We start from the raw sequence: 21,449 nt of genomic DNA on the forward strand, positions 1-21,449 counted from the left end.
TATAATATATATATATATAATATATATATATATATATATATATATATATATATATATATATATATATATATATATATATATATATATATATATATATATATATATAATCTTGCGGCTGGTGTGAAGCAGTGTTGTGTCACACTATATATAGCTGCAACAGCCACCCCACACACCACGGAAGGTTAGATACAACGTCACTATAATACTAGCGGTTGTTCATGTCATTGTGAGTTTGCGACTTTCTTCCCAGTCAATTTTTTTTAATATTGTTACCAAGAGTTTTGTTACTTTACCTGCAAATCAATAATCATTTTATTTTTAAATAATTTCTCAGTGTACTCCTGGTCCTCTTTCTCGTGGTAGTTGGTAATTACAAAGTTTGGTGCTAACTGGTACCCCTGGAGGCCCCTGGTCCAGCCTCAAGGTCATTACAGTATATGCCATCTCCAGTATAGTGGCTGCTGGCGACGGGACCACTACTACATTTTTGTCACCAACAACACTCTCTTGTACGTAAGTACAAAACTATAGCCTATAATGGCATGGAAAATCTAAATGATTTCAGGCATAAAAAAATGTATTATTTTTTGCTGATGTGAAGTGGATATAAACATTAAAGTTGTACATAAGATACATAATTGTACTGTTATACAGAGCTGTGTAAATTATTTTGCGTTGTTATCAATGATTTTCACAGTAGAGTTAAGCTCAAATTTAAAGGATAATTGTAATAGATAGGTCTAAACCATCCATGTTTCATGCTATAAATGAAACATTTATAGCATAAAACTTTAATATACATACTAAACTGTAATATACATACAGCATGAATGTTGTTCATGCTGTATGTATATTGCATATTTAATAAGAATAAAAGCCGGATTCGTTCTCGATTCACAATTAAGAATTCCGGTTACGAATCCCAGGCGGGTCAGAATTGGTTGGGTTCGTGTCCTAATACCCCTGTCCACCTAGCAGTAATGAAGTAGGTACCCAGCAGGAGTTAGTCAGCTTGTTGTGGGGTTGCTACCTGGGCGGGGTCAGTAATTCGACCATGGGGACGACTTCGATATAAACCTAACACTGGCTGACTGTCTCCAGACACAATGAATTATTTTATGTTAACGCTACCCAATCATCCCTCTGGGTACACACCCACAGTATGTAACTATTCCCCCACACACCCCAACCAATTAAATTAGCTTAGTTTATTTAATAATTTGTTTTGCCGGGGACAGGCAGCATGTATATATTATATATGTATATTATACATATATAATGTATAATGCGTTATGTGTGATTTCCTCCGAGGTTAAGGGGGGATATACCACCTCTTCCAGCCAGAGGTGGTACTCCCTATTTATTGTAGGGATGTAGGTTCGAAACGTTGTGTAAATTTTATGATAAGTGTAATACATTCTACAGTTATTTATTTCTTTTTCTTCACCTCGAACGAAGATGTCCTTTGGAGCTCCTCTTCCAATTAAACCAAAATGCTAGAGCACTAGTTAGACGGATAGAAGCCCGAAACAAGAAAATAATCAATACAGAATATGCAGTTATATACAATGAAACATTTTAAAGAAACAAAAAATTTAACTTTTTTCAATTAAACATTTTAAAATGAATTATATATATATATATATATATATATATATATATATATATATATATATATATATATATATATATATATATATATATATATATATATATATATATATATATATATATATATATCATTTTATATATGACTAAGCCTGTTTGTCACCGAGTTTTATACATGGCTGAATATGTATAATGTGGTAGCGATTTTACCCTTGCCTGCCCATGCTACGTGATGTTCAACTTACTTTCTTGCCACAGGTCATGTTAGGCGTAGTGAGGCTGGGGCTGGTGCGGGCTGTGTGGCGCCCAGCGCCTCCCTGGTCACGTGCCCTCTCAGTCACAGTCACATCTCACCAAGTAACAGCAGCAGCAGAGCAGACGTCAGCAGTAAAACCGCTCTCTGCAGTACCAGGACCACCAAGTTACCCTTTTGTGGGGACTTCTCCCTCCATGCTACTAGACAAATGTACGTTGCTGTCACTAATTCTAGCTATTATGTGTACATCTTTTTCGAGCTGACACAATTTTAAATGCGAAAACATATCTTGGTATTTATATTTTATTTGCATTATTAACTTGAAATAATTAATACATATCATTATCTTTTTTCACAGCCTTCTCTAAGAGAAAGATTCACATCTACTTCCAAAAGATGGTTGAGAAGTATGGCCCCATTGTTAAATTATCGCAGCCATTTATGCCCCCGATGGTGCTAGTGTCCCGCCCTGACGACGTGGAGACTGTGATACGAGCCACCATGGACAACCCTATTAGGGACGGCTTCACTTCCTTCCAGAAGATCAGGGAGGAGGCTGTCAACAACTACTTCGAGAATAAAACTGGAATATTGACTGAGTAAGTTTGCATTTATTAGTGATGTGTTTTTGTCAATATGTTCTTGGACTATACGTATCAGCTCCTGGTCCCCGCCTCTCAGCCATCAGTGACAATGTAATGGTTCAAGACTCTTCTAAAGGACTACAAACTAATTCAAATAGCTACAGACCACTAGATCCACCCCTAGGCTGTTTGTTTATGAAAAGTTTGTATTATGTGCAAACAGTTTAAAGCATGGGCTAGAGGAGATATACTTATAAATTTCATTGATTAATACATACACGGTATTACACTGAATTATATAGTTTGTTAAGCTGTTTCATATGTTTACTCTTCGAATTAAAAAAGTACCTTGTTTTAGTTACTTAAAAATATTTGTCTTCAATTATAAGACCAATATTTTGGGTGATATTAGACCATGCAAAATTTAAAGTATTTTTGAATAAAAATTGTCATGATCTCTAATGATTATAAATACGTGTGCTAAGTCGTCTTTTATAATGCTCAAAGTGAGAATAACTTGCTCAGATCGAAACTATGAAATCCTCCGGTGAAACCTATAATGTTCTACTGCTTTCGTTACAGCCTTAGTGAACTACTTACTAGGCTTCAATCGGGTGGAAGGGCAAAGTGATCCTACACCTTACGCCCCAACTTCAGAAACACACTTCTGAAGTTGGGGCGTAAGGTGTAGGTGTAGCCCTAGTGGTTTTCTCATTTATATATATCACGTTAGTGTGATTTCTGAATATTTATTATCTTATTAACGGTAAAATGCAGTGTGATACAACTTGCAGGAATGGGGAGGAGTGGTGGAGAGTCCGCAGCCGAGTGCAGACGAATATGATGAGGGTCAAGGAGGTGGTGCACTATCTGCCTGTCATGGATCAAATTACTTTGGAGTTCATGGACAGGTGAGCCAGGTCATGAACAGACGAGAAAGGTCATGGACAGGTGTCCTAGATCATCTTACCCCAGCCAATGGTATAGAATTTGTTCTTTATTTACCTTGTATACATGTTCAATCATTCTGACACGGAGCTTTAATAATCTGTGCACTTCGAGTGAGGTGTATTATAACAGTGCAGATCATGAAACAATATTTACGAGTCCACCATTCTGGGGTCACAGTTGTGGGCCATGTGTGACAATTTGACACGATTGATTGATGAAGATTAAGCCACCCAAGAGGTGGCATGAGCATGAATATCCCGTAAGAATGTGACACGAAAGCATAGTTATTCTTCTACTGGAAATTTGTAGAGCAAGTTAGGTGCTTACGACACACTGGCGTGACACTCGGATACTGGTATATATTATATTAGAAAATCAGTAGGAGCCGTGAAGAGGATTCATACCTAAGCTCTGGATACTCCCAAGCGAACCAGAATATAGGTTCGAATCCCCCTCACGGCTCCTACTGATTTTCTCACTGATACATCACATTAATGTGATTGCTCTGTGCATATATTATATTATAAAGCTACAAAACTTGAGCAAGTTACAGTTGTACTCAAGAGAGGCGAGCTCCAAGGCCAGAACAAGAACCACGGTGTCAACTTCAATTGCTGTTTTTGATAAATATTTGACTGTTTTGTTTTTCCCCTCAGAATTTCATCACTTCAGTCCCAGTTTGGAGAAATGCCGAGTGATTTCCAGAATGAATTATACAAGTTTGCTCTTGAGTGTACGTATGTCATACTTTTAATAATTACAAAGTATTTGTTAATTTTTATGTTTTTAAATAAATCACTGAAGTAACAGGATGCCTAAGCGTGAAAAATATAATTAAATTTGTGACGGATGAGAAATTTGCTTTGTCCAGAATAAAAATTATTGTTTTGTTATATTATTTTACAAATTATTGTAATATAATTTGTCCTTTTCTGTCATTATACAGCTGTTGCTTCTGTGGCATTGAATCGTCGGCTTGGGTGTCTGGACCCAAACATTGCAGAGGACTCTGAACCCATGAAGATGATCAAATTGGTAAATGTATTATTTCATTCTCTGAATGACGCAGAATTCAGCGCTCACCTTTGGAAGGTGTTCCCGACCCCGTCCTTCAAGAGGCTCAAGAACAGTCACCAGGAGTTCTTAGAGTAAGAGTTTAATTGTGCTGTATTGTTGGGCTTGAGGCCTATCAACCTCTGGAAGCTTATTAAGGGTTACACAATACCTTACTGACCAAGCTGCAAGTATACTTTATTCCTGAACATAGCTTTTTTTTTTGTGATATATACAAGAGTTTTACATTCTTGTACAGCCACTAGTACGCGTAGCGTTTCGGGCAAGTCCTTAATCCTATGGTCCCTGGAATACGATCCCCTGCCGCGAAGAATCGTTTTTTCATCCAAGTACACATTTTACTGTTGCGTTAAACAGAGGCTACAGTTAAGGAATTGCGCCCAGTAAATCCTCCCCGGCCAGGATACGAACCCATGACATAGCGCTCGCGGAACGCCAGGCGAGTGTCTTACCACTACACCACGGAGACTGCTAAAGTATAGCTCGGGGCTAAAGTATATTCTCAGTGTACATACACCGAGAAACGGGGTTAATTTAGTTCAATTATTATGCACCCCCATACCCATCTTGTGGGCGGTAGTGGAAAGGGTTACAGAGGCACATAAAGGACTCAGGGACTGAACCCCACAATTCATTTAGCTAAGCAAGTTACAAGCTAGTTACAGAGGTGGTTGCCCAAGCATCGACTAACTCGTTTGCTCTGTGTAGAGGATAAGGGTGTGACACTTGGTCGATTTTATCGTCTTTAATTCTTTTAATATCCTTCCATGCCTGGCTGAGAGGGATGTGAGAGTTGAGACCGTTAACAAAAGTTTCCGTTATCTTGCCTGAGCTCTGGTATGCGCTCCCTCGCCTTGGCTAGGGCTTTCTGAAAGAGCTTGAGCACTGCTGGCGTACGGGTTTTCCTATATTCAAACCCAACTCGTCTGGCAATGCGTTTCAAAGTGCGCAGTTTAGAGTCATTGTAATAGTCGTGGTGTTTCTTACTTTTTCATATTGTTCCGATCATTAAATGGTGCGGGGTGGGGGAGGGCTGACCTAAAGGGTCAGCGAACATCTGAATGTTCTACACTAGATCGTCGTTAAATATCTGGATTGTGGAGGGATCATAAGTGCTGTAACACTCTGACGCATAAGCAACAAAGTCTTCACGTCGAGAAGGAGGAACACCGATTCGTTTGCGTTTAAAAGTCCCACCGGGCAGGATGGTATTTCCGATATATAGAATAGTCAATCTAGGGTGATGATCTGAAAACAAATGTTACAATAGATGATGTGGGGTACACCTCTTGCTATATATATTCGTTTGTGGTTATGCTGTTGGATACTGGAAGGTCAAAATTCAGATAGAATGATATAATTGTTAATAAAACAAATAGTGAAATATATTAGTTTGTAGAAGCTGAAAGATTGAATACATTTTGTAAGACCCAGAAGAGCTGGTTTGATATGGATAACATTAATCAAGTAATTTTCCTTATATCTATGCTATTATGAGCAAGATTATCTAGATATAGCATTTCTGTTGTGCCATATGTGTTATAGTGAATGAAAAATACATTGATAATGTTATTGTTGCTGTACAGAATTGCGGACAGGAACATACGCGAGACGGAGACTGAGCTGCTGGCCAAGCCTGCTGGTGAGGGCCAGGAGGTGACGCTGATGGAGGCGCTGCTCCTCAAGCCGGGACTCACCCGTAAGGACGTCGTCACCCTCATTCTCGACATGCTCTTCGCCGGCATCGACACGGTGAGCGTCACTGTAATACAATCTACACCTCAATATTGTTCCTCGTTTTTCATGGAAAACACAAAGTATATATATTATATTTGCATAGACAAAATTCAGCAGTCTCCTTCTTTCCAGTTATAATAATAAACAGAATCAAAGTAAGGATAAATCAGATAATTTTCACAATGTTTCGAAAATTATTTCCTCACCTTTTAGGTATATTTAAAAATATATGATGTAATCATTATTATTTTGCAAAAGTACGCTTATAAATTATTAAAAATATATTTATAATTTGTATTGCACAAGTATAAATCTTCATTGTTCACTAGAACCAAAACGGTTCTTCAATCTAGCTTAATAATTACACTAAAGACAAATGTAATGGTTTGGTATTAATAGACAGGGAAGTTTTCATATGGAAAATAGTATGTATTTACGAAGCAAGACACATAATTAACCCATACAGTGTGAAGTGTACACTGTCCGTTGACCCAACACCACACCATCACACAGGATCACTATAATTACCGAGATTTGATCCCCCCCTTACTGTTAATATTACCTAATAGAATGATACGTCTTGTTATTCTATATTAAAAGGTGTTAATTAGGACAATTTTGGCACATACATCATCATCGCAACCGTGACTATTTATCAAAGTAATGAGTTTGAGACCATTTTGTAAATTGTTTTTGCTTTTCTATCTTTTCAAACGAAAAGAAAATACTGTATCAAATACAGTTTCTAAGCTAAGCAACTTACATATGTAGTGAGCTAGTTTCATAATAGTTTTCGTGTAAAGTCATGATTATTATAAATTACTCTAAACAGACATTTTTATTTTAAGTTTCTTGGCCAAATGCAAATTGTAAAGTTTTCCCGAAGACCATAAAACTTGCCGTCCCAACTGTGGATAATTTGTATCTGCTGGTAGGCACTGAACTGTCGCCTTTCCATTGGAGGGGCAGACAGCCTCGCTCCTGGTGAGGGCAAACTCGACAAGACTGAGGCTTACTGTCCCTGATAGCGGTATGCCTCGGCCAGCATATCAGTATATAAAAATTACAGCATATCACTGTGCCAGCATACTAGTGTTTAAGTATACCTGTGTACTACAGTGCCAACATACCAGTGTACCACTATGTCAGCATACCAGTATTCAAGTATACCATTATGTCAGCATACCAGTATTCAAGTATACCAATGTACCACTATGTCAGCATACCAGTGAATCACTGTCGGTATACCACTATTCCAACATACTAGTATGCCAGTATACCACTATTCCAGCTTAGCAGTTTATGAGACTGTAGACATACAGGTATAAGACTGTACAAGAGTGGTCTACCTCGGGTGGTTGCAGACCTCCCACACGCTGGCCTTCGCTCTGTACCAGCTGGCCAGGAACCCGGAGGCGCAGGCACGGCTGCAGGAGGAGGTGGACGCGGTGCTCGGCGACCATCGGGGACCCCTCACACGGCAACACTTGGCTCAGTTCTTCTACCTCAAGGCTGTCCTCAAAGAGTCCATGAGGTATGACCTGAGGAGTATAACCCCAAAGAGAATATATCATTTATGCAACACTCATTTATTTAGTTATATACAAGACGGTACAATGGGTTGCAAAGGTACATTCATTGGTAATTATGTGGTACATTCTTGCAAAGCCACTAACACACACACAGCGTTTCGGGTAGGTCCATAAATTAACAACAAATGTAAGGAAAGGTACATTGTAACTGAATTTGAATTCACATAATAAATACCTCAACATAAGTTAATACAATAAATTATACCAATGAAGCTGCAATTCTATATTGTAATATACTGTGTGAGTTAGGAGCACAAGGTGGGATATTATGAAGGTGAAATTAGCTACATGTAATGAGTCTTGTGAAGTTGGATGTATGTATGTGGCTATTTTTCAGAGTACTTCCCACAGTGATGGGGACGAGCAGAACCCTGGATAAGGATCTTGTCCTCGGTGGATACTTAATTCCTAAAGGGGTGAGTTTTCTTGGAATTAATTAACCTAAAAATTCAGGTAATGACCAATATATATACTGTTTTAGTTAATTTGGTGTATTTTGTATTACCGTCCTTCAAGATTTTTATATACAGTATTCTTTCCTGCACATAGTGGTCAGTGATGATCATGACCATGACGATGGGCTGGGATGAGTCGATATTCCCTCGGGCGAAGGAGTTCCTTCCTGAGCGCTGGATGAGGAACAAGCCTCTGGGGCCCATCAACCCCTTCGCCACCCTTCAGTTCGGAGCTGGAACCCGGATGTGTATCGGTCGACGCATTGCTGAACAAGAAATGTTCACATTCCTCATCAGGGTAAGCATTCCTGTAAACACATCACATATGACTCTAATTGTAAAATATTTGTTATTTTTCTAATAATTATTCAAGAGATAAGTAACGACATAAAAAGATCAAAAATATCATTTTGATATTTATCAAAATGATCAATGTAAATCGTTGAAGGCTTATGTCAAGTGTGACTATATGACAGGTCTTGAATATAGCGCTATATGTGTGTGCACACACACATACATATATACATATATGTGTGTGTGTGTGTGTGCAACAACAACAATTGTGAAAACACACATTATTCAATATGGTTTTTCCGCATATATATATGCAACAATGATCACAAAAACACTGATCCAAGTATGTAGAATAACCACATGTGAAAAATAGAGAATAACATTCTCTATTTTTCACATGTGGTTATTCTGCATATATATATATTATATATATGACAGGCAGGCAAATATACATTCAAGGAAACAATATTTTTAAGCGAGTCTACTGATGTCATACTGAAACTCTCACTCTATATATAGCCCTATACTCAAGATCTGTCATATAGTCACACTTGATATAACCCTTCACTATGCTACCATTAATGCAAGGTAATTATCAAGAGAAAGACCTAAGCCATTACGACAATATTGGACTTGGAAGGGATATGAGGATAAGGATTTAGGATAGAGCGAAGGAAAGAAATGGTGCGCTACCACGTGGACTGTCGGGGATTAAACGCGGACCTGCACGAAGGAAGGCCGCCTCTCTACCGTCCAGTCCAGGTGGTTGGGCTATGGCACTAGTAATAAATATTTGCATTTCTACTTTCTCTTGCTAATATAAATCCTATAAATAAGCTTGTTTTACTCCTGCAATGCCTAAGCTTTATACTTGGTTTGCACCATTCTTACAGTGACTCAAAGATAAAAAAAACGCATTTTCCTGTCAGTTTCCATAAGATAATTACCATTTGATTAATGAATGTTATTTGTATACAGGTGATGCAGCGCTTCACTGTTGATTACAAGTATGAAGACATAGAGCTTGAGAGTCGCCTGGTGTTCGCTCCCTCACAGCCGCTCAGGTTCACCTTCACCCCCAGGAACTGACACCCGGGGATATGTCTAGCTCCTCATGCTTAACACACTCATACTCTAGGAGGGGAACCCGGCGGTGCCCGGGACAGTCTCTCTCTCTCTCTCCCCACCCTTATCCTACCTCTCTTCTTTTCTCCTATCCCCACATACCCTTATGCCCCGCCCCCCTCCCCTCCCATATATATACACTATATATATATATATATATATATATATATATATATATATATATATATATATATATATATATGTCGTACCTAGTAGCCAGAACGCACTTCTCAGCCTACTATGCAAGGCCCGATTTGCCTAATAAGCCAAGTTTTCATGAATTAATTGTTTTCCGACTACCTAACCTACCTAACCTAACCTAACCTAACTTTTTCGGCTACCTAACCTAACCTAACCTATGAAGATAGGTTAGATTAGGTTAGGTAGGGTTGGTTAGGTTCGGTCATATATCTACGTTAATTTTAACTCCAATAAAACAAAATTGACCTCATACATAATGAAATGGGTAGCTTCATCATTTCATAAGAAAAAAATTAGAGAAAATATATTAATTCAGGAAAACTTGGCTTATTAGGCAAATCGGGCCATGCGTAGTAGGCTGAGAAGTGCGTTCTGGCTACTAGGTACGACATATATATATATATATATATATATATATTTATATATGTATATATATATATATATACATATATAAATATATATATGTATATATATATATATTTATATATGGTTGTATACATATATATGGTTGTATACTTAACTCTCGTGTTTAGGAGAGTTGTGCCTTAAGCATAGACACTGTGTCTTCCCATATTAACAGGGACTTGATGAAATTAACGTCTATATATATATAACGTCTATATATATATATATATATATATATATATATATATATATATATATATATATATATATATATATATATACAACTTTAGAACACTTTCCCACCAGGAGACTCGAACCCTAGCCAGCACAGAAGCCTTCCAGCAACTGGCATAACAGGTACGCCTTAACCCGCTCCACCACCCGCTCAGACCCTTAAAAGAGATGGTAATTTCGGAGTATTTAAATACACCAAAGATCACCACCTCCCAAGAGCACTAGAGCAAGTGAGGGGTCATTTAGACGTTAATTTCATCAAGTCCCTGTTAATATGGGAAGACACAGTGTCTATGCTTAAGGCACAACTCTCCTAAACACGAGAGTTAAGTATACAACCATATATATGTATACAACCATATATAAATATATATATATACATATATATATTTATATATGTATATATATATATACATATATAAATATATATATATATATATATATATAAATATATATATATATAAATATATATATATATATAAATATATATATATAAATATATATATATAAATATATATATATAAATATATATATATAAATATATATATATAAATATATATATATATATATAAATATATATATATAAATATACATATATAATATATATATATATAAATATACATATATATATATATATATATATATATATATATATATATATATATATATATATATAATTACTGAAGTCAGTAATTCATCCTATTAATATAAAAAAATTATTATAATAAACCAATTAGAATATTTTGTTTAATAACAAAAATCACTTTGCCTATAAGGCAAATTGAGCCTTGTTCACTAGTCCAAATAATGCGTTCTAGTTATTAGACTTGTACAAATTAATTTACAACACAAGAGAATCCCAGTAAGACGTAATTCACGATTAACTTGCCTGAATGTACTCATGTTGTGAGGATTTCTTTAAATTACTCAATTTACATGACTAACAATATTCAAATTTGTATATATGTGTCTATTAATCACTTGATACTATGGAAACAAAATGTTAACTATCCTTGCACTGAGCCATACAATCAATAATGAATTTTCTGGATAATGGTGGCGCTGATGTTTCTATTCTTGAGTTGAATTCTGTCAGGATAAAGAAGTCGTTGACGTAGCACATGTTTAGACTACGGCTACTCTTTGTCAGCTAAATATACAAATTGCCCATAGCCTATTGTTATGTATTTAAAATAAAACTGCTCGGGGGAATGAGAATCAGCAAGCTAATTACCACCACATACTCTAAATAATAATAAATCATATTTATTCAAAGAATGTGTATACAAAGAACATAAGAGTAATACATAATTATAAGGACAGGAGTTACACAAAGCCACTATTACACAGAAAGAACAGTTTCGAGAAAGAACTTAAGAGAACTTTTTGAGAAAGAAAGAATCTATCAGTAACATCTGGATCTATCAATTATCACGGGATCATGTTGCCGAGTACTCTAGCTACCCCAACAATTATCAAATTGGCTGTGAAGTTAAAGAAGTGACCCAACTGAAGCAGCCGCTGCCAAGGAAAACTTGTACGTGTCAGTGGACTACAAGTTATTCCCAACAAAGTGTAAGTTACTGGGTTTGCTAGTTACCACAATCATCATGGTAGAGCTTCTGCTGGCTACCTAGAGCATGGGTTCGTCTCTCAGAGTGTTAGGTGAACGCAATATATTACATCCATACAGTGGTTTACAAGGTCATACTTTCTTGGCCCCCAAGGTTATTGTTGCCTTATCTCCTGGCAAAGATCCCTGGCCTTTTGGAATGGTCCAACACATTTAAATACCTTCCTAACTTAACCAATTATTGCCTAATCCAGTCTAACCTAAGGTTAACAGCAGTTCTTACACTTAGGAAGCAAACTGAACAGGAAACGGTGTGTACAATGTGATGGTAACTCGGAGAGTGTTCCTGGGTTCAAGTTATGAGTATTGTTTCAGTGCTAGCAGTTATCTTTATTATTCTTTCACGATTTACTAAGAGAACCCCGCTGCACCCGGGTCTCTTCTTCCCCGCTTTACAGTTTCCCCCTCTTCACTACATTCCCCTTTGGTTCCCCTTTCATCCCTCCCATCGTTCTACCCTTTCCCTTCTCTCAGAAAATGTATCATTACGAACCACTGTGAACATATAACAAGGTATGTGTGATAAGCGTCGTGTGAGATAAGATAAGCAGCGGACGGCGCGAGAGCTGCTGGAGGTTCGCCATCACACTCCACCCATACCCGGAGCGTCGTCCGCAGTGTGGATCGAGACTTCATATAACAAATTCCTTATGTTATGTATTGAGGTGAAATATACAATTAGAATGGTGAAAGTTAATTCAAACTTGCGGGACATGTTTTCGTTTATCAAAATATCAAACATCACAGTAAAAAATTGACGGTGCAGATAGACTGCTTTCATGCAGGGAAGTGATTGAAGCAATCGTTGTCAAAACAAAGAGTGCCAACAACACACGATGGCTCAGGTAATGTAATCGATGTCTCAGTTTTCCAACCAGTCCTCTTAACTAACACGTCTCATTTTGCATGCGTCTCTCTCTACCGTACAAATTACAAAGTTCTATGAAAAGTAGCGGTTCACAAATATTCACGTTTTCTATGTATCGGTAGGTTCAAGTTCGTTTATGGAGACAATAATCTCATCAACCCTGATTCATAGGGATTGAGTAGCTTAGGTTATTTCTACCTTCCTTTCGGTAGGGTAGGGTAGGACAGGGTATGGCAGGGTAGGGTAGGGTAGGGTAGGGTAGGGTAGGGTAGGGAAGGACAGGGTATGGCAGGGTAGGGTAGGTTAGGTTAGGTTAGGTGGGGTTAAATTCAGTATAGTGCATGTTAGATGTCCTACCATTGCTAGGCTGTGGCCTTTAAAAACTACAAGAAAACAATTACAGTAATCACTATATTTATACAAGTCTTACACCTTTAAATTAATTAAGACTTGTGTCATAAATTATGACAAGTGATAAAATGTTTGGGTGAAAATTGCCAATCATTACAGTACTTTAATATTTTGGATATAACCTATATCAATGAGAAAGTTTGTCGGTTTCTCTAAACGAGGTTAGAGGCCGGACGCTTGGGGCTAGCTAGCCTCGCCCAACTTTGCAGGGCGAATGGTCTGAAATACAGGACAGACATAAGCATGTCGGGGTCGGCCCTATTAACAGAAGGTAAAGTTCAATAGTGACCCCCCCCCCCACCTTCCTTCCCAACAAAACTGGTGAAAGGTAACTAACTAATCAGTAGGTTTCTTCACTAAAAGTGATGAACGTCAATTCAGTATTAAATGGAAATGTCTGTCTATCCGCGGTTGGAGGCCAGAAGTGGATGAGAGAAGAGCGTCGGGGAAATGGGAAGAGGGGAAGGGGGATATGAAGGGGGAGGGTGATAAGAAGGGGTAGGGGGAGAGAAGAGAGGGAAAAAGACTATCCCTGACACCGGATACCCGGCCTAGTGAATGTAAATATCCCAATCACTAGAAAGTCATCTAGTGCCCTTATAATTTGAAGTAAAAATATCCGCTTACAATTTGCATATCTGAGGCTCGTGTTTTGTCTTGCCATGGTCAGCAGTTTATGTACAGATAACAGAAAAAATATATAGACTAAATTGCAGATCAATGTGTGTTAGCATCATCTTAAAGGCATTATAGTACTGAAATATTGTTTTATAATAATTTGAGTAGACTAATACAAAAATGTAATAATCGTAAATTTACAAATGCTTATAAAAGCATGAAACATACAGCAACTAGCAACAAATAATCAGACCAAAATTAAATTTTGACTGCTGTACTGAGAATACTGTGTTCATATGTCCTGCTGGGATGGCAGACCTTTGCTCTGGAATAGTTAATTCACGGTTAATCTCAGGTATATATTTACTGCTAATTGTCTAGCTGACCTTATCAGTAATGTCTAATGATGTAAAAAGCATGAGATGCACTACACAAATCCAAACGAACCTAAGGAATAATTAGACGAACCTTTAACTTTAAGAAAAATAAATGATGCGAATACAAAACCAAAAGGGCACAAGGCGAACAATATCAAAGGAATTTGATTCACCAAGGATTCTACCAAGGGACAAATGACCACGAAAGACAGCTGAGAAGCAAGAGACAGGAACGTCCTTAAAATCGGGACATTCAACAAGAAGATGAAGACTGTAAGAGGGACAAAGCAATTCGGACAATAAGGATCAGGGCTCACTTCCATTAAGTGCCCGTGTGTTAAACGTGCATGGCGAATACGTAACCTCGCCAGAGCCGTTTACACCGTGGTAGGAGGAAAGCCAAGGGACACACTACCTTTAGGAGCACGCAGTTTGCCAGTAACAAGACCAACGATCCTGCCACCAGACACGGATCAAGGAATGAATGACAGGGTAAAAATCTGAATAAGGAATGCCTTTTCTGGAAATAAGACAAGTGCAGTTAGCCTGCTCAACGGCTGGGTCCGCACGCTCATATGAGATACCATTATGGCTGAGAAATCAGCATAACTCAACTTTTTTTAAAACGGCTACATATAAGAAACTGCCAATACTAGATTTCGACGACCACATTAGGTTAAGTGTTTTGGTTACTTTGATTTAGGGAGTGTTACAATACAGGCTGGAAGTGAATGAAGCACGTTTTAAGTCATAGTCTCGAAAATCGCTAGGTGGATATGTCTAAATACTGACTTGTGTAGATCTTTCGCTGTTAGTAAATGACTTACATGTTGTGAACCTCGCAGTCATTTGTTTTGATGATGGGTTGTCATCCATACGTCTATACCTGCAATAAGACAAGCCAAGTGCTATATAATACATACATACAGTATATACGGTCTATTCATTATAACAGTAAGCAAACTTCCCATGAATAAGCTAGGTCAAACAGAAAGTAAGCTAGAATTTAGCATTTTACCAACCTGTAACAAGCACAACACTGCTGAACTGTCGATCAAAGCAATAATGATCAAGTGAGCGTCTGACCGGTACGATATTACCTCTCCCCCCCCCCCCTATACGGGAGCTACGGAGGTATGTCACTTTTACTACATATAATTTTCCATATTGTTTTAGAGGAATAATGACTAATTAAATTTTATATGCAGCGTACGGAGTCGGTGCGGAGGTGGGTGTGTCGGCTGTGGGCGGTGTGTGTGGTGCAGGAGGCTGTGGAGTCCTGGACGCGTGCCTGGCTCGTCGACAAGTTCAGGTCGCCTTACATGTGCCGTGTCTCTGTCAGGGATGACAGGTGGTGCATGGTGCCTTCTCTTACCCACGCCATGGTAGGTGACACCGGCTGCATCACTTAACATACATGTCTCACTTGGCGCAAATCGACTAAGTGCTTTACTTTAAACAATTCTTTTTAAACTCTAGGTGGACACAAACCTAGTCACAAACTACAAATTTCAACTAACATCTGACAAACTGAGCTAAATTTGGCATGTCGTACGGTAGGAACAATTGATGTGGAATGAAAACTACAAATGCCATGTCGAACTACTTTTCTGGTCACCGTAAACGGCATAATTAAGTGATATGATATGGACTGGGAGATTTAATTGGCACTTAACAGGGACTGAAAGCTTCACTGGACACCGACAGAGAGCTTTATTTAAAATGACACACACATGGTAGAGGTTTTAGTGGGTATCTGGTACGAAACGAGAGCTTCACTCCAGCCATGACACCGGCTTGGGGCTCCATTTGACACCTGACTGAATAAGTTTCACGTTCAAATCACAAAACATGTTGATCATGCACACATTCCAAACATTATTTTGTGTTTTTACACTTTGACTCAATTGGGAATCCCTGGTTTGAATCCCGGGAGGGACAGAAATGGTTGGAATATGTATTCGGAAGTTATTCATCTGTTATGGAGTTACATCCTAGGGAGAATTAATATTTCGACTTTGGAGGGACATCGATACAAGTCTAAAGTTTATAGATATACACAGCTTTCTGTCCCCGACAGAAAGCTGTAGAATTAATTTATGAATTAATACTAACTTTGGCTTGTTCTGACCTGTAACTCTGATTGATAAAGATTAGGCCACACACAAAAGGTGGCACGGGCATGAATAGCCCATAAGATGTGTAACTCTTCCTAAATGAATGTCTTATAGTGGCCACGCACTAGGTATGGTGGGCACAACACATGTGACCATAAGGGTTATAGAAATGACAGATTCACCTTAAGTCTGTAGTCTTCTGAGTGTAGAAGTAGAAGCGAGTCTAGGCTTCGGAGGTAGATAGGGGATGATAAGAGGCAGGCAATACAGGTAGGCCTCCAATTACAGCCAGCAGGTAGATACAGGCCCAAACATCCAGTAGGGTTGTCAAGGTGGTGTCGCCAGCAGAGGCGGCTGGTGTGTCGGGGGCGTGTTGCCCCGGGGGGCGGCCCAGCCATCCACCCTCGGGTATAACCTTAAGGAAGGAATGCTCCCGGCGGCGGGCTACTTAAATATGGCTCCCTCCACAGTATTATAAACAACGAACATTGCACAATAAATGAATAGCATATATTATGTATTTTGACATTCCCCGAATCAGATTAAATATATGAAGGCACACCGTACAAATACAGACCTAAAAATGTAGCTCCCTTATGAAACAGACTCAATCAGCCAGACAAACCAAGATATTTACCAGACACGGACTAGAAGCTTTACCAGAATGGACTAAGAGCTTTACTAGACATTGATAAAGAGCTTCACTAGACATGAACTAAGAACTTTACCAGACATAGACTTACATAAGTAAGAGTAAGAGCTTCACTAAACATGAAGAGCCTTATACCAGACTCCTCCTTAGAATCTGACCAGATACGGACTGAGAGTGCGTGTTGTTCCTCAGATGAGTCGGCTGCCATCGTGGAAGTGTGTATATGACCCTTGGTGTGACAACATTGTGCACACGGAGACCTCGCCGCCCCTCCTCACCCGCCTCACGGTGCTGACGACGGCGCTCATGGTGTCTCTGCTGCTTGCTTGGGCTCCAAGACTCCTCACCTACCGCCCCTCTAGCCCCAGCTTACTGTGGGTCAGGGTGAGTATGCTAGCAAGTGGGGCCCAACTTTCTAGTCTCCTGCGGGTATGTTTATTAAATGGCGGGTGGCGTCGTCTCTGCCGGCATCTGCTTAAGTTGAACATAAAATATTAAATTATATCATAATTTACACACCAATCTTTTACACTAGAGAACATAATATGTAGAATTCTGTTTTGTCAGAATAATATTTCAGATATATGTCGTGTATTTAAAAAAAATATATATATACCGGATGCTCTTGCTATCTATATTGGCGCTCAAGTTGTCTTTATATAAACACATCGGTCCAAATACTCTCATTTAAAAATTGTAATTAAAGAAGACATTGTATTCATGGAATAATGCAGTTTTATGGAATATCTGTTTTGTTAATACTATCGAAATATTAAAGACCGCGTTTACTATCTCCATATATATCAGAAATCGATATCAAGTTAGATTTTAATTCATTAGTAAATTTCAACATAACCAAGTAATTTCTTTATGAAATGCTGTTATCATATAAATAATTAATTAGTCTTTTTTATGTACAGTATCACAAAAGAAATAAGCTCCCTCATCTTAGGGACCCATGACGAGCGCCGGAAGTGCCCAACCCGTCCATTACAAATTACGTCGCTTTTCGCTCGTATGCACACTCAGGCTAAAAATCGACGTAATAACAAATGAAATCGGCTCACGAAAGTGACGTACTGTCCTGCTGTTTTGGGTCCTCTAGCTTAGGCTGTTAGGTTACGAGGAAAAATTTAATTAACGGTTTTTATGACGATGCCCCATCTATATGACGATGCCATCCAGTGGGCAGCGGTGGCATCATTATTCAGTTCAGTTCTTGATTTCCGATCGCTATCGAGCCATACAGGTTTCATTGTTTCTTTAGTGGTAAATTAATTTTTGCTGTTTTCTTTTTCTTTTTAACAATTGCTGGATTCATTATTAAAGTATTATTGTCAGCTTTTATGCAAAACAACATATATTTGTTTCATTATTGAGTTCCCTTGATGAATCATTAATTTCCACAATCTCTTAATCAAGAGCATATATATAGATATTTGTACATAATTTACCGATTGTAATTAATTCTATAATGTGTTTAATGTAATGTCCGACAGCACAACACACCACGACGAGTACTGGTGCTGGTGGCTGTGGGCGCCATTCTCCAGCTCATCATTGATCATTGGCTCCGATCCTCTTTCTCATTCTGCCGCCACACTACCTGCTCAGCCGCGTTATTTCATTCGCCACCTTCTGTTGTGCTACACTCACAATGACAGCAGTGCTGGTGGCACAGTTAAAGCTTCGACCACAGAATCAGCTGTACCGCACACGCCCACTTTCCCTCGGGTCTTGGGGTAACTACGACTGCACAGCCACAACCTAAATGGGATAGTTTGACCAGACCACATACTAGAAGGTGAAGGGACGACGACGTTTCGGTCCGTCCTGGACCATTCTCAAGTCGACTGTGATACAATGACTAAATGGGATACAATGTATAGGCACAGTTACAGGAAGAAACAAAGCACACATACACATATATACGCACAGATGCAAACACGTTGAGTGACTGTGCTAGATGTTGTCTGTTTTGCCTGATGGCTGTCAACATCTGATAATTGACAAACACACCATGACAAAGTGTACCCCTGGAGATTCTAACCAAAGACAGTGAGAGCGGTGGCTATAAGCACTGGCACCTCGTAAGCCCGTATTTATCTGCATTTATCTTGACAACCACTAGATGTAATGGTCTTCCCAGGGAAAGGAAGCAGAGTATAAAGCTTGCGAGAAATTCCCTAATTTCTAGCTCATTATTTAATAATTAATCATAAACTAGAACGGTACCCTCATGTCCAGTTTCATGTAATACATTCCATCTGTTAACTTCTCTGACACTGAAAAAGTTCTTTCTAACGTCCCTGGGGCAACGTTCTGGCTCTGCTCTCCGGTTCTGGCTACTGCGACTGATGTGACCCAGTATAGTGGATCACATAGGGCAGTTATCTCAGCGAAATAGCTTCAGGGAGCCACTGGGGTTTTGTGAGAAACAGGCATTTCATTACATTCAATGCTGGTTGTTCGGTGGGTCCCTGTTGCTTACCGCTCCACCCAATTTGAATTCCACCAAACCCTTGCGAACCTGTAAAAAGCTTACCAAGGACCAGAGGACAAAACCTGGTCTCCTTACAGAGGGGCAAGGAATAGAAGATCAACCGGACAAAAGCTGATGGTAGCCGAAACTATTTGCCCATCAGCCCGCCGGCACTCTGATGGTAATCTTCGGCATAGTATTTTATCAAATCACCTCATTCTTGGTGATTTGGTAAATCACCTCATTATATCTATATATATAATATCTCATGAGTTTTCAGTTACACACACACATATATATATCTATTGCCCCCCCCCTAGGAAGCAGCCTGTAGCAGCTGTATAACTCCCAGGTATCTGTTTACTACTAGGTGAACAATGGCATCAGGGAACAAAAATCCGCTGTAGAAAACGACAGCCGATTGGTTGGAATTCAGCTGCAGCTGCCCCCAGAAACAAAAGTGAAAAGGGGGCAGACAGGCAGAAAGTTAAGGAACTAAGGACTGGGCCAACATAGCTAGCCGACATGCCAACTGAGACAAATAAGGGCTCAACTGCCTCCCGAAGGAGTGGAGCGAGTAAATCTGGCACCTACTGGCTTTGAAGCTCGAACCGATGGAAGGATATTGGTTTGGACAGCCATATGCTGGAGAGCCAAGAGAGAAAAAGGCTGAGGTGGAACACAGGACAAAGAGTCAGAGTGGCTCACGGTGGATATAGAAGAACGAGAATGGAGAAGTGACACAAATAGTGGAAAGGTTAAGACTTGGGGAGGAAAGATAGAAATGCCAACACAGTGATACCTCGGCCTCAGATCAAAGTGGAACAGGAAATGAAGGGGAGCTGGTTGAGTTGTCTGGGTTTAATTCTTGGAAATGGTTGTGGACCGAGGAAGGGAAGAAGGGTTGGTAGAGGAATGTGCCATAAAGCACGGGCAAATGTCAGAAAAAAAAAAAGAAACATCATGCCTAGTGTCTTTATCATCTGGATAAAATATGAATCATGCTAAACTACTGTACTGTTTGACAGGCGTTTGTGAATAGTACAATGCAGTGCAGTGGTTTAAGAATTTAACTCTTTCATAGACACCATATTAGAAACCCCCTTGAGTTAATCATTTCACTCAGAGTATACTTTAATTTGAAAAAATTATAGAACTTAAATATGTACTGTATATAGAGCACTTAATTATTTAAAATATCATAGGCAAAAGTTTGGATAATGAGAGAAAAGCTCAGGATTATAGGAACACCACAAATAACTATCCATACACTTTAATATTTCTTCTCTAATATATCTATCTAATATGATCATGTTCGCAAGAGGATGAGTGGAAGGGGCTATTCATACTTTAATTATTACTGACTCAATATAAAATATATTAGTAATAATGGCTTCTAAATAGTTGACCCAGATTTTAAGCAAAAATATTTATAATTATTCACTAAAACATGTACAGTATTACAAAACAGAACATATTATGGAACAAGATTATAAAATTATTACAGATGTCTGGGCCTTCTAATATTTGAAGTTTAATCCCAGTCCTTATAAGAAACCGATAAAACTTTAATATTTCATTGTTTGTAGAAAAAATCTTTTGATTAAATTCTAGGTCAGATACACATTAAAAGTTTTTTTTAAGTCAGTATATTTTGTGCCTAAACCTTCCATCTCTTGTGAGCATGACCTATAAAACACAAGGGAACATTTATGTACAATGTTCTGTTTGGTATTAAATGCATAATATCAGATCTTCCATAATAACATCACACT

General features: G+C 38.6%; 1 protein-coding gene and 1 non-coding gene across 3 annotated transcripts in view; both read left to right on the forward strand.

Moving 5' to 3' along the window:
* The first annotated feature begins 359 nt into the window (after positions 1-359).
* On the forward strand, positions 360-9,800 carry LOC123766177 (probable cytochrome P450 49a1). Of its 2 annotated transcripts, none has more exons than XM_045755109.2 (11): positions 360-513; positions 1,867-2,074; positions 2,223-2,463; positions 3,243-3,359; positions 4,056-4,132; positions 4,346-4,547; positions 6,060-6,225; positions 7,575-7,744; positions 8,140-8,218; positions 8,352-8,555; positions 9,530-9,800. In XM_045755109.2, the coding sequence occupies exons 2-11, from the start codon at positions 1,870-1,872 to the stop codon at positions 9,638-9,640; spliced, it is 1,572 nt and encodes a 523-aa protein (XP_045611065.1). In that variant the 5' UTR covers positions 360-513; positions 1,867-1,869; the 3' UTR covers positions 9,641-9,800. The 2 variants fall into 2 exon arrangements, with proteins under 2 accessions (XP_045611065.1, XP_045611066.1); XM_045755110.2 differs by having other exon boundaries at positions 360-509.
* A 1,339-nt stretch (positions 9,801-11,139) lies between these two features.
* Positions 11,140-21,449, forward strand: part of LOC123766176 (uncharacterized) — an 11,417-nt gene continuing 1,107 nt past the window's right edge. Inside the window, exons 1-4 of the transcript XR_011227907.1 lie at positions 11,140-12,994; positions 15,632-15,808; positions 17,385-17,576; positions 18,692-21,449. The exon at positions 18,692-21,449 is cut by the window's right edge and continues 1,107 nt beyond it. This is a non-coding gene — a transcript (uncharacterized protein). The remainder of the gene's footprint in view (positions 12,995-15,631; positions 15,809-17,384; positions 17,577-18,691) is intronic.

Source organism: Procambarus clarkii, chromosome 9 (genome assembly GCF_040958095.1).
Source record: "Procambarus clarkii isolate CNS0578487 chromosome 9, FALCON_Pclarkii_2.0, whole genome shotgun sequence".
NCBI lineage: Eukaryota > Metazoa > Arthropoda > Malacostraca > Decapoda > Cambaridae > Procambarus > Procambarus clarkii.

Bases quoted from the DNA above. Each gene is read 5' to 3' on its own strand.
- LOC123766177 (XM_045755109.2), top strand. From the start codon at position 1,870: ATGTTAGGCGTAGTGAGGCTGGGGCTGGTGCGGGCTGTGTGGCGCCCA. The intron at 2,464-3,242 runs GTAAGTTTGCAT...TACAACTTGCAG, and splicing joins AAAACTGGAATATTGACTGA to GAATGGGGAGGAGTGGTGGA. The intron at 4,133-4,345 runs GTACGTATGTCA...GTCATTATACAG, and splicing joins ATACAAGTTTGCTCTTGAGT to CTGTTGCTTCTGTGGCATTG.